The sequence below is a fragment of the Beta vulgaris genome, chromosome 2 (assembly GCF_026745355.1).
Source record: "Beta vulgaris subsp. vulgaris cultivar EL10 chromosome 2, EL10.2, whole genome shotgun sequence".
Classification (NCBI taxonomy): Eukaryota; Viridiplantae; Streptophyta; class Magnoliopsida; order Caryophyllales; family Amaranthaceae; genus Beta; species Beta vulgaris.
The window spans coordinates 7,186,796-7,199,152 of NC_079203.1; the positions used below are offsets into that span (position 1 = coordinate 7,186,796).

General features: G+C 35.6%; 1 protein-coding gene across 3 annotated transcripts; it reads right to left on the bottom strand.

Moving 5' to 3' along the window:
* Nucleotides 1–5,381: 5,381 nt before the first annotated feature.
* Nucleotides 5,382–11,245, bottom strand: LOC104887510 (uncharacterized). 3 transcript variants are annotated; one of them, XM_048639731.2, is made up of 3 exons: nucleotides 11,057–11,244; nucleotides 9,247–9,372; nucleotides 5,382–6,090 (listed from the first exon to the last, which is right to left on the bottom strand). In XM_048639731.2, the coding sequence occupies exon 3, from the start codon at nucleotides 6,079–6,081 to the stop codon at nucleotides 5,689–5,691; it is 393 nt and encodes a 130-aa protein (XP_048495688.1). In that variant the 5' UTR covers nucleotides 6,082–6,090; nucleotides 9,247–9,372; nucleotides 11,057–11,244; the 3' UTR covers nucleotides 5,382–5,688. The 3 variants fall into 3 exon arrangements, with proteins under 3 accessions (XP_048495688.1, XP_010670463.1, XP_048495689.1); XM_010672161.4 differs by having other exon boundaries at nucleotides 9,247–9,379; XM_048639732.2 differs by lacking the exon at nucleotides 9,247–9,372 and having other exon boundaries at nucleotides 11,057–11,245.
* Nucleotides 11,246–12,357: the final 1,112 nt, after the last annotated feature.

A 12,357-nucleotide genomic window follows, 5' to 3' on the forward strand; every position in this document is an offset into this window, starting at 1 on the left:
TTATTAATATGTACTTTTTATAATTTTTACAAATACAAAACTAAAGATATATATCCTCAAAGTTTGCCTTGGCATGCGTGAAAAATGTAAGTGTGTAGATTAAAATGAAATAGATGGAGTAAGTTGAATCAAACAAGAATGTAAAAGAGAGCTTATAAAAGTACTAATTAAAGATTGTGGTTAGTAGAACTGTTATAATGTTTAATGTATCAACTAGTTCTTGTCCCGGACGATACACCCGTCTTATTTACCAACGTGCATTTGAAGTTTTCAAAACTAGAAATATTATCTTGTCTTCAAATGATTTTTCCCCCCACAAAAACCAACATGAGTATTGTAGTGTAGTTGGTTAGTACATTAGCACATCCAATAAGCTAAGGAGTCATGGATTCAATTCTTGAAACACACATTTTTATTGTTTCATATCTCATTTGATTGTATGGGGGAAGAGAGAGTACATGTGGCAACATGACATTTGTTTGTCGTATATATATATAGAGAGAGAGAGAGGTAGGATCCACTGAAAACAGACCTTTTTGCTCATTTTGCAGATTTTTGCTCATTTTATGTTTTTGGCTCATTTTAAGAAAACTTATGCTCATTTTAGCAAACTTTTGCTCATTTTACGAAATTTTTGCTCAATTTACAAACTTTTGTTCATTTTATGTTTTTTGCTCGTTTTATGTTTCGCTCATTTTAAGAAACTTTTTCTTATTTTACAAATTTTTGTCATTTTATGTTTTTTGCTCATTTTATTCTTTTGCTCATTTTAAGAACTTTATGCTTATTTTATCGTCTTGCTCATTTTCAGAGACTTTTTACTCATTTTATGTTGCAGTTTTCAATTTTCAACATAAGAAGGGGTTTTCACGTGATCCTATATATGTTACTTTTTGACATCAATTAAATGGCATGTATCGTGACTTCAAATTAATAAAATATTATATTTTAAATTTGAGAACGTATTGTGTCGGACTCGTCCGACCATAATCTTTAGTCGGACGACTTTCAGGTGGTTTTAATTTTTTTTCAGTTAGTCTTAATTTTTTTTCAGTTAGTCTTCATTTTTTTTCAGTTAGTTTGAATTTGTTTTCAGTTAGTCTTCATTTTTTTCAGTTAGTCTAAATGAAAGTAAGTGACCTCTAAATGAAAGTAACTTAGGTCTAACTGAAAATAACTTAGGTCTAACTGAAAGTAACTTAGGTCTAAATGAAAGTAACTTAGGTCTAACTGAAAGTAACTTAGGTCTAACTGAAATAATAGGTCTAAATTGAAAAGTAACTTAGGTCTAATACTGAAAGTAACTTAGGTCTAAATGAAAGTAACTTAGGTCTAAATGAAAGTAACTTACCTCTAAATGAAAGTAACTTACCTCTAAATGAAAGTATGTTACCTCTAAATAAAAGTAAGTTACCTCTAAATGAAAATAACTTACCTCTAAATGAAAGTAACTTACCTCTAAATGAAAGTAACTTACCTCTAAATATTTCTGAAAAAAACGCTTTCACACCACCACCAAATTTCGAACCACCATACCATCAATCCGTCATCACTACCATTTCCATCAATCATTCAACACTGCCAATCCTTCACTATCACCATTTTCAACAATCCTGTAGAAAACAATTGGCGAAGGATGCATGGAACATGGCAATGTTCAAGCTGATGGTTATGTTGATAGATTGAACATGGCGAATGAACTCGAAGGAAACATTGGGTCGTAAGTCTGCTGATGCAGAGACTTTGATTTCCGAGATGCGCAATTTATCGTTCATGCTTGAAAGTCGCCTCTCAATTCCCAACAGTGATACATGAAATATGCTGTGTGCATCAATTTTACTCGATGCGGGATTACAGTTTTTATTTCAAAAAAAGTTTGAGTTTGGGCTCAGCCCGTCTGACAGTAAGTATTGGTCAGACGGTCTGACCCAATACTTTCACTTTAAATTTAAGAAAAGAATGCTGGTGTTAATTAGTAATCAGGCCTGGCTAGCAATAAACATTAGAATTAATGATCAATTATTTAAGAGAAGAAGAGAACCACCAATGTTGGTCTGCGGTCTGCCACTCACTCGCCATTATCAAGTCACCTCTTGGTCATTGGCTTCGTTTACACGGATTTATCAAGTCTCTTGACCTCCAAAAAAAAAAAGTGCAGATAAATCCCAATCTTCCATATTTGGCCCTTTCATACAAAATCAATCCCAATCTCCCATATCTGGCCCTTTCATGCCAGGGTCTAGATTTTGTGTCTTTAACATAAGCTTTTATGAATGAACTAGATTTTGTGCTTGGTTGGCGTTTCAAATTATTCTTGAGCATTACGTTACAATATATAGTTCAAGGCATTTAATATATTTCCTCCATTTAAAAATAGTTGCATCATTTTTATCTTGTACATTATTCACATCTTACACTCAGATTATTTTCGGTGATTTTTATTTTAGTAAAAACATAGTCATGTGGGGTCTTGTTAGAATTGTCTTGATGTAAATTTTTTTAAATTAAATTTTTTATAATTTTTACTTATTGATAATAAAAGATGTTAATGGTTGAAATCATAAATCGACAAGCGTGAAAGTTAAAAATGGTGCAACTATTTTGTAGACAGAGGAAGTATATCACTATGAATGATTGAAAAGTTTAGGGCATTAAAATTACATATTAACTTATATAAAAAAAATTGAAATTAAATTTAATGGCTCAAGACAAAAAATATTAGAAAGGTTATGAGAGTATGCAATGCTTAGGTAAATGCAATGCTTGGGATTATCAACTTAAATTATTAATAATGATATAAGATTTTAACTATTTCTTTTCAGAAAAGGTAAAAAAATTAAAACAAATATGATATAATATATATCGAATATCTGAATTCCAAAAACCAATATCTGATTAGTATCTAATATCTGAAATTTCGGATCTAATATCCGATACAAAATAAAATTTTTTACATCAAGTATCCAAAAATCAGATCGCATCCGAATCAAATTATCGAATATTCGAATATTCAAATAATTCTTTCAACCCTAATTGACATCCATCTTTGATGGTGGTGTTTCACGAATCATCGGGTAAAAGAAATGCTCGAACCAAAAGTCCCAAAGAATACCAGTTCCAATACCTTGTAATGATTGACAAATTTCCAGTCATTATGTGGCCTATAAACAAATGATGCATTGTCCTGTTTTCTAGAGGATGCAAACTTGCCTTGTGGAAGGCTGGGAGCCAGCTATATTAATCCTCGCTAGCTCAACTAGATTTTTTCTTCTTCTTTTATTAACATGATCTGATATGTGAACTTCAAAATAATTTTTTTTTTTTCAAATCTCTAGCCGCCTCTCCCAACTTCTCTCTAAACTTTCCCCAACCCTAACCCTAAAAAGTTAGAAACACAGCCGCCTCTCAGAAGCTCGCCGGTGAACGGCCTGAGTGGCACGCCGCTCTCCTGTCGCTGGTGAGCCTGTACGCCGCTAGTTTAGCTAATTGTCAGCGTAGTTTCCCTTCGCATCTGGCTTCCAGTGTCCACTCCCCCTCCCTCGTGTCTCTGTCTTCCTCCTCCCCTCCGTCGTTTCTCCCTCCTCCGTCTCGTGTCGCCCCCTTCGTCTTTTCTCCCTCCTCTGTCTCGTGTCGTCCCCTCCGTCGTTTGTCCCTCCTCCATTTCACGTCGTCCCCTACGTTGTTTCTCCTTCCTTCGTTTCGCGTCGTCCCCTCCGTTGTTTCTCCCTCCTCCATTTTACGCCGTCCCCTCCTCAGTTCCTGGTCGAGTCTCCCTTCCCCCTCCCCCCTGTTAAGGTTCAAGTCTCCCCCTCTTCCCTCTCCCCCACTCCGTCGCGTCACCCTACCCCTCTCCCGCCGTAGTTTAGGTTGTCTCTCCCTACCCTTCATCGTTTTCCCATCATTTTTCCCCTTCCTTGTCGTCGATTAGGTTATTTCTACCATCCCCTCCCGGTGCGTTCAGTTTTTTGGTGGTGCGTTTAGTTTTTGGTCTCTGCCCGTCGCTATTTCGTCATGTTGAGTTTCTTTGGATCTTCACGTTGGTCGTCCCCTTCCCCGTCGATGTCCACGGTCCCTACCCCGTCTTAGCATCCCTATTTAGTGTTGTAGCTATTATGGGCTCCCCTCCCCCTGTTAGTGTCGGGCTTCCCTTTCCCCTACCCCCCTGTTAGTGTCCGGCTCCCCCTTCCCCTTCCCCTTGGTTGTTGGGTTCTCCAACTAGTTATGGTTGTTGCTAGTAAGTTTGGTTGTTTCTTAAAAGGTTTGTTCAATCTTTGAATAATTGGAGTGCGTTGGTTTTCTAGAGTGCCTAAAGATGTTGTCAGTGGTTGATTGTGGCCATCGACAAATAGTTATCAGTTGGGTCAGTTTTGGTTGTTCAAGGTTATAACAGTAGAATATGTCGGTTTTTGGGACTATGTGTTGGAGGACAAGGTGCGTAAGCATGGACGAGGCAATGATAGATTTTCATGGTTAGGACATTTGTTTTCCGATTTTCCAAACCGGTGGTGTGTACGAGAGCTTGACTTGTTCGGCTCTCGTACTAGCTTGACATTGATCTCAATTGTCTTTGCCTTGACAACTTCAAATCTGCAGGCGGCACCCCAGTTGCATCTGGGGGTTTTCAGTACGCCCACTCATCAGTGTTTCTCCAACTTCAGGGTGAAACTGAAGATACTCTTGATCGAGAGTAATGAGTCACAATGGAACGTGACTCATATGATCATGAGCTCAGAATCCCAAGCGATAGCAGATCGTTGTGATTGCTCATGCGGCAAGACGCGACGCCCGCCGATGGTAGTTCGTTATCTGGATTGTGATCGTCATTCGCTTCTTCTACCACTTCCATCATCCATCCGAGGTTTGCATCCATCACAGGCACTGACCGGCGACTCCCCTTTTCCTAAGCGACTTTGTATTGGTTTTACTTACTTTTGTTTTAGGTGGAATGTACGAGCTCCTCAAGCTCCTTTAAGTTTGTTTGTTTTAGTTTAGATTGTATTAGCATTAGGATGTATTTCCTTTTTTAATTAATGTACGATTTTTCGTTGTAAAAAAAAAAACAATATCTGATATGCAAGTTCATAGAGATGAAGTTAATGTGTTAGCCCAGTCTGTAAATGTAGTTTATGAGGCTTCAATCTAAGGAATTCTTTAATTTCAATCCGGTATCTGAATTGAGTATACTAGATCTGAAACCATTGATAACATCTTGGTAGTGAAATTTCAGATTTTTCCCGTTGTCGACATCTTTTAAATAGAGTAACTCTAAAACAGAACGATGCACCCAAGTAACCAACCAAAATAATGCATTATGTCTTAATCAAACCTAAGAAGGTTGATTAGAGACCAGAGCAGGAGAAATGAAAAAAATTAGAAATCTCTGAAACAAGAAAAACTGGGCCTTTTCTCCATAATTGATGATCTGTCAGTCTCAACAAGGAAATACTACCCAATAAGATGGGAAAGCTAGCACGACAATATCACCATCAAAATATGGAACTGCACCATACATTTGAATTTTGGAAGTACAAATGAAGCACAACCACACCATCTTTAGTCGAAACATGAAACTTGGGACTGTAACTGTACCAAGCCAAGTGGTTTCTTTGCATTTATGTGTTGCTGTCTCCTCATTCTCAAAGACAATGATAGATGAAAGATGGAAACACTTTATGCAGATTTCCACTACTAGTTCTTGGCCCTGACTGAATTGTTTTCTTTGATTCTTGCTCGATTATCCAGCTTAACATAGCGTTTAAGATCTTCAACTGAGAGATCTTCAGCTTCTTTTCGTTGTAGCTCACTCAAGGCTGGTCTCTTATCAAGGAGCTGGAAAAGCCAATCTGGGTACTCAGAGTCCGGTCGTACCTTAGGATCTGTGCCATCTTTCAAGATGTTAGCTCCCACTACAGTGGTGGCCTTAACTTCTTTGGTAAGAGATATCTTGGGAGCTTCCGTGGCTGCACCTCCTTTGGATCCCTTTTTAGCTTTCCCGGTAGCATATGTCCTTGAACCAATCACTCGCGTTGAGTCCATGGAATACATAATATTTCTCAATGACCTTACATTATTCATTGCCATTTCTTCTTCCTGGTGCAAAAAAGTTGAGATATGGACAGATGTTACATGCTTACATCAAACATCAAAAAAGAAGTACAAAGAACAATATTAATATTTGATAACTCAAAAATTATCTCAATCCTTTAAAAACATAAACAGACAGCATGTTCTAGTATGATGCAGGAAAGAAAACATGTCATAAATTACATATAGGCTATAGCAAGTGTACTGATGCAGACAGTGTTAGTGAACTCTAAAAAAAAGGTGTTTCAAACCTTTCATTTAAAAACCTAAGTAGATCCTTTGATTAAATAATGTCAACTGTATCCTAGTCTTTCCTTCTTCACTACATATGACCACTCCCCCCCCCCCCCCCCTTTTTTCCAAGCTCCAATCAATTGAACCCCTACCCTCAGCAAACTAGCAGTAGCATTTTCGCAGACCCAACTTCTGTACACAATACTGAAGTCTTATGTAAAACCATTTCAGAAGAAATTGTGAGCTGAAAATAAAATCAGTAGAAATGACAGAAATTGTAATTAAACCTTTCAATTCAACGTATGCATATAGTTCTGAACCTATTCATACACACAGGATGATTTTAGGTTTGACACCAAAATTTGCTTCTGAAAATCAAATGTTGTCTCGAGACCCTACCACTAGAACAACCAGAGAAAATACCAAACACAAAAATACACACACCCAACCCATCAGATTTGACAGAAAACAACAAGGTCTATATTTACTATCTCTGTTTTTTTTAGTTCTACATTGGCTTTTTGCATGTTTGCCAAAGCACAGCTTTGAACAATTATTTAGGTATAAGTAATAATTATAACAGTTGATATTTTGAGAATATATATCTAGACGAATTCAACAAGATCCCACTCATGTATACTCTTGTTTTAATTTTTTAAAATCACTTTTTACTCTCTCTCTCCACCTTTTTACATGGGTTTTTGACACCATCATTCAATATTCCTCAACTGTCATGGTAAGGTATAACAAAAATCATTTTTTACCCTCTCTCTCCTCTTTTCACATGCCCACCCATTCAATGTTCTCATTCTTTTTCATTGTTTTATGACAATTATTCCATAAAAGACAACAACTCCCAATGCAAGTACATAATAATCATTGTTTCCTTAATTCTCGTGTCCAAAATGAAAAGGGAACTATAAAATAGGATGGAAGGAGTAACTAATACTCCCTCTGTCCTAATTTATAGTGCTTGTATTCTATTTTGGGTGTCTCGAAATATTCTTCTTCTCATCCTTCTATTTTTGAAATGGTACTTTATTCTTGTTTTAGGCTCATTTTTACATTGAAAGTTGTAGCCACATGGTCTACATTTAATATTTTCCATCGTTTTTCTATGGGAAGTTGTAGTCACATATATATTTGTACTTTCGAATCCAAATATTTATCTTTCCAATGCACAAACTTATCTTTCCAATGCAAGTACTATATACTCCCTCCGTTCCAAATTATAAGGCATGTAAACCACTTTTACGCATATTAAGAATTTAGTTAGTTTTAGTTAGATTTGCATAGATAATAAGAATTGATATTAAATATTGTATTGATAATAGAAAATAACCTATAATCTTATCTTGATAGTATAAAATTGCATTTAATTTTACATTGGTAATGTAAAACGCCTTATATTTTGAAACAAAAATTTTTAGCTAAAATGCCTTATATTTTGAAACAGATGGAGTATATTTAAAGCAAATGATAAGTTCCTTATTTCTCGTGCAAAATGAGAAACAAGCACTATAAATTGTGACAGAGGCAGTACAAGAAAGTCAAAATAGATATTTGTGACTAGTGTCAAAAGTCAAAATGGTAGAACTAAAAAAAATGGAGGTAGTATTAATCAAGTACTGAAAAAGAAATTCAGTTAAACTTAAAATGGTATAGAACTATAGATACAGCTTACCATGCACAAAAAGACAATTTCTTTCCTGCAAACTCATAAGTGATGTGCATAAATGTAATTGTGTACACGCATATGTGTCCACATTGCTCATAACTCTCAATTGAATTTTTTGTTACAATGTTTCCTGGCCTTGGAGATGCTATATGTCTAAGAAATACTTCTATAACTAAACCTTTCAACTCATGTATAATAGGAGTAATTAATAAAGATGAAAGAGGTCCACTTTTTATCTGTCTTTAGAAAATCAACTCAAGATTTCTAAAAGTATAACAAACTCAACTGAATTCATTAACTAGCCCTCAGAAATTCAGATACATATACACATATAGCATTGCATGAGTTTACTCCTGATACCTAACACCAGTCACAACACAGATGAGCTGGAACTCAATGTAAAACCTAAAACAAACATCCAGAAAATAGAAGATTTAAGTACTTAAGCAATGAAGGTTAAACAAAAATCTAGGGTGAACACTGTACCCCCTCCCTGACACAAATGCATAACATAAATCAAAACCAAGCAGAGTATTAATGATTAACGAATATGAGAAAGAAGAGAATTAAACTACACAAACTACTCCTCATATAATATCAGCGCAGAACCACTATGGCAATAGCATCAAAACAGTTAACCATTGTCCAGCAATGCCCAACAAAGGGGCACTCAATTCAGGAACTCGCGATTGGAAGCAAAACTTCTAACAAACTCCATTACATGATGCTTCAGGAGCCTGGAAACGCGGACCAGCTACGAACTACATGAGCATCATATACAAGCTTCTGTAGTGATTGCTACTAGATCATTACCATATCCTTAGGTTAATCAGCTAATCATTTACTAGCTAATTTCATTAAACTGATTCTATCCAATAACCTCCAGCTAAATCATACAACTTCGTTAACGGCGAAAAACATAATTGGTTACCCTATGATCTATCACTCACTGTTGTCCTACTATAACTGACCAATTGAACCCAACAAACAAAATCAAATATCATTTTGTTTACATTACATCAAAGAACCACAAGCATACAACTTCAAGAGTTAAACTCAATTATTCATTCATGTCAAAAAAATAATTAAGATAGATTGCAAGAAGAGAGAAAGACAACTTCCGAATATACAAGTTCAAATCAAAACCCATCACAGATTGTGAACCCCCAAAAATCTGGATTCTTTCATACACTAAAGAAAATTAAAAAAAAAAACTTACAATGTATTGTAAAATTAGTCCTACAACATACCTTCAATTTATTGGAATCGTTGAAAGAATCCTTTAATTTATTCTTTCTGACTCTTCTTATCTGCGAAAAGTAACTTGAATCGATGCTTGAAACACGAAAGGTAGACGGTAAAGTGTAATCTCTAATCTGTAACCTGTATAGAGAGATGAAATTTCTCTGGGTTAACGCAAATTATATGGATTCCAGGGTTAGGGTTACAAACTTCTTTTATGTGTTTCTTTCCTTAAAAGAAATTGTGGCCCACCTTGTGGGGGTAGAATAGTAGATGAAGAAAGTTCTATAAGTATTAATGGGAAATTCTCAATGGTAGACTATTATTTTTGAGAATTCTCAATTCTCCCAACATTGCTCCACTCCAAAAGGCGCAATTCTAGCAAGGTAATGGACGACAGTATTCCCATCTCTCTTAACATGATTGAAACTAATAGAATTAAAACTCGAACTTAAAGAAATGAAATCGCCTAAAATAGAATCTAAATCAGAAAAAAAAAAAAAAAAAAAAAAACAAAGTCGCTTTAGAGAGTCTTGAAATAACAACTAGGGCATCAGATTCCACAATCACATTCGACAGGCCGTGGGATTTTGCAAACGAACAACAAATAAGATGGCTTTACACTCCGCAACGTCTAGAGGCCAGCAAGCCCGTGGCCTTCGAACCCCCGCAAAGAGCACCTTATCCAACGAATCTCGCGCAACAGCTGCAATGCTCACCTACCCATCCATGCCAAGGTGGGCATCTGTGTTAATTTTGACGGAGCCGACCGGAGGAGTGCACCATCGACTAGCACTTGCTGCTTTATGCGTGCAGGTAGGCCATAAATCCGAGTGGTGTATTTATTATACTCATCCACTTCAAGGGCGGATCTAGGATTTTGAATTTGGGGGGGTCCTAACTAAACCAAGTAAATAGACAAATGATCACAATACACAATTGAGAAGTTCAATTTTTTAACGATAAGAAAACTAAACTTTATTTTATTTGAGTTATTTATTAGATATACCTTTATTATATCGATATCATTGAAATATCAAAAAAAAATTATTTGTGCTCAGATGAAAGATTTAGCCAAATACCAAAATCCAGAGTTTCAAAAGCATTTTATGTTCCACTTGTTTATTATCTCATCCTCGCGATTCTTCTAAACCAAAGTACCCACTAGCACAATTACTTGCTTTGGAAAAATGAAAGTTTTAAAGTAGTATATTCTGCAATAAAGCACATAAACTTTCAAAATGACTGGTTCCTAATTTTGGTCTGACTATTGCATTTGGTTGCTAGACTAGATAGACACTTCTTTACAGAGTGGTAAGCTCACAAAACTCTGAGTTCATTAATCACAGTCTGAGTTTGACTATTCTAAGCTCACAGAAGAGTGCAGCCCTGATAATTACTGTGTTTCCTCAAACGCATTTCTGGTGGATCAATCTGACAAGAAGGATATCAGATGTAAGCTGAAAAGAGGAACCCGGATGAAAGACTTTCAGAAAGACATACTCCTGACCTTATCCAGGCATGAGATTCGAGAAGATATTAACATTCCATAATGCAGACTCAAACTTACCGACATAGCTATATCTTGATTTTGCATATTATAAACCCTAATTACCACAAAATCTTAAAAGAAATTATAAGAGAAAAAGCCCTAATTAATCAATACAGCAGACAAGAGAGCAAGATATAAATAGAAAATACATAGAATCGAAAATTCAGTCAATTACACATTCTAACCTAAAACAATATTTATAACTCAACCATCAAACAATATCGCAGCAAATTCATGGTAAAAAAATTAAGAATTGAGAAACTAACCTTATAGATGAGATTTCGCAGTGTAGGAGGAGAGAGAAAGCTCGCGAGTGAGAAAGCTTGCGAGTCGCGATGTCAGTGAGAAAGCTCGAGGAGAGAGAAAGTCCAATGCGGAAGAGAGAGAAAGCCTAGTGTAAGAAAGCAACTTTTTTTTATTTCAAATTGCAAGTTTTGATATTGGATTTTAAAATCTCCAATATCGACTTATGTTTTAAGTAGGTTGAAATTGGGCTTAAAATAATTGCATAATTTACATTATGCAAATCACTAAAACGAGATTGATTTCTCCCCTCTCTCCTCTCTACTTTCAAAAACCCTAGCCTCCATTGTTGATTTTTAAAGGGGCTTCCATCGGTTTTTACCGTTGGAAAGCCCCCACCTTTGCTTTTTTTATTTGTTTTTAGGTTTCCAATAACGATTTCTCCCTCGAAAGACAGGGTTTTCGATCTCCTTCGTAAGAAAAGGTTTTTCGATCTCCTTCGAAAGACAAGGTTTTTCGACCTCCTTCGAAAGACAGGGTTTTTCTCCTCTTTTAGAGGGGGAATTTCTACAGGTTACAATCCGGGATACTAGATCTAATGGATTGCCGTGAAATTATTTTGTTGGTGAAGAATTATGCGGGATCACAAAGGTTATCAATTTTTCGAATACGGTCAGATGAATCCGACGGAAATCATCCTCACGGCTACAAGGGATCGTTAGATTGTCTCTCCAACAAGGCTGTATTTTCCAGTGATATAAGCGGGAGATGTTCCACATTGCAAGATTTGTTTGACGATCGTAGTTTTTATGAAGGAAATTTTTGTTTGATTCAACTTATGTATTTGTTTGATTCGATTGCTTATGTAGATGTCGTATGACTTTTTATTAATGAATTAATTTTACTGTTCAAAAAAAAAAGGTTGAAATTGGGCTTAAAACCAAAAAGGTGGAATTCAATTTGGTGTAGTTTTATACCATGTCTAAATAGTGAAGAGAGGTTCATTTAAGTTTAACAGAGTTAACAACCTAATTAATGTCAAACTCCTATTTTAAGAAGAAATTATCACTAATGTCATATATAGTAAATAAATCATATCTTACGCCTAGCAATGGAAAAAAAAAAAGTTGAATCTATCATTGAGAATTCTAAAAAACAGGAGTCTACCATTAGAAATTTCCCAAAATTAAATTTACAATTTGTCAAAGAAACAAACATGTACTTCTATGTCAATTAGATTGATTGGTTAAGAAATAGTCAAAATGAGACTTTGTTAGATTTGTCTAATTATTATATAACTAGTTATTAGGCCCGGGCTATGCCC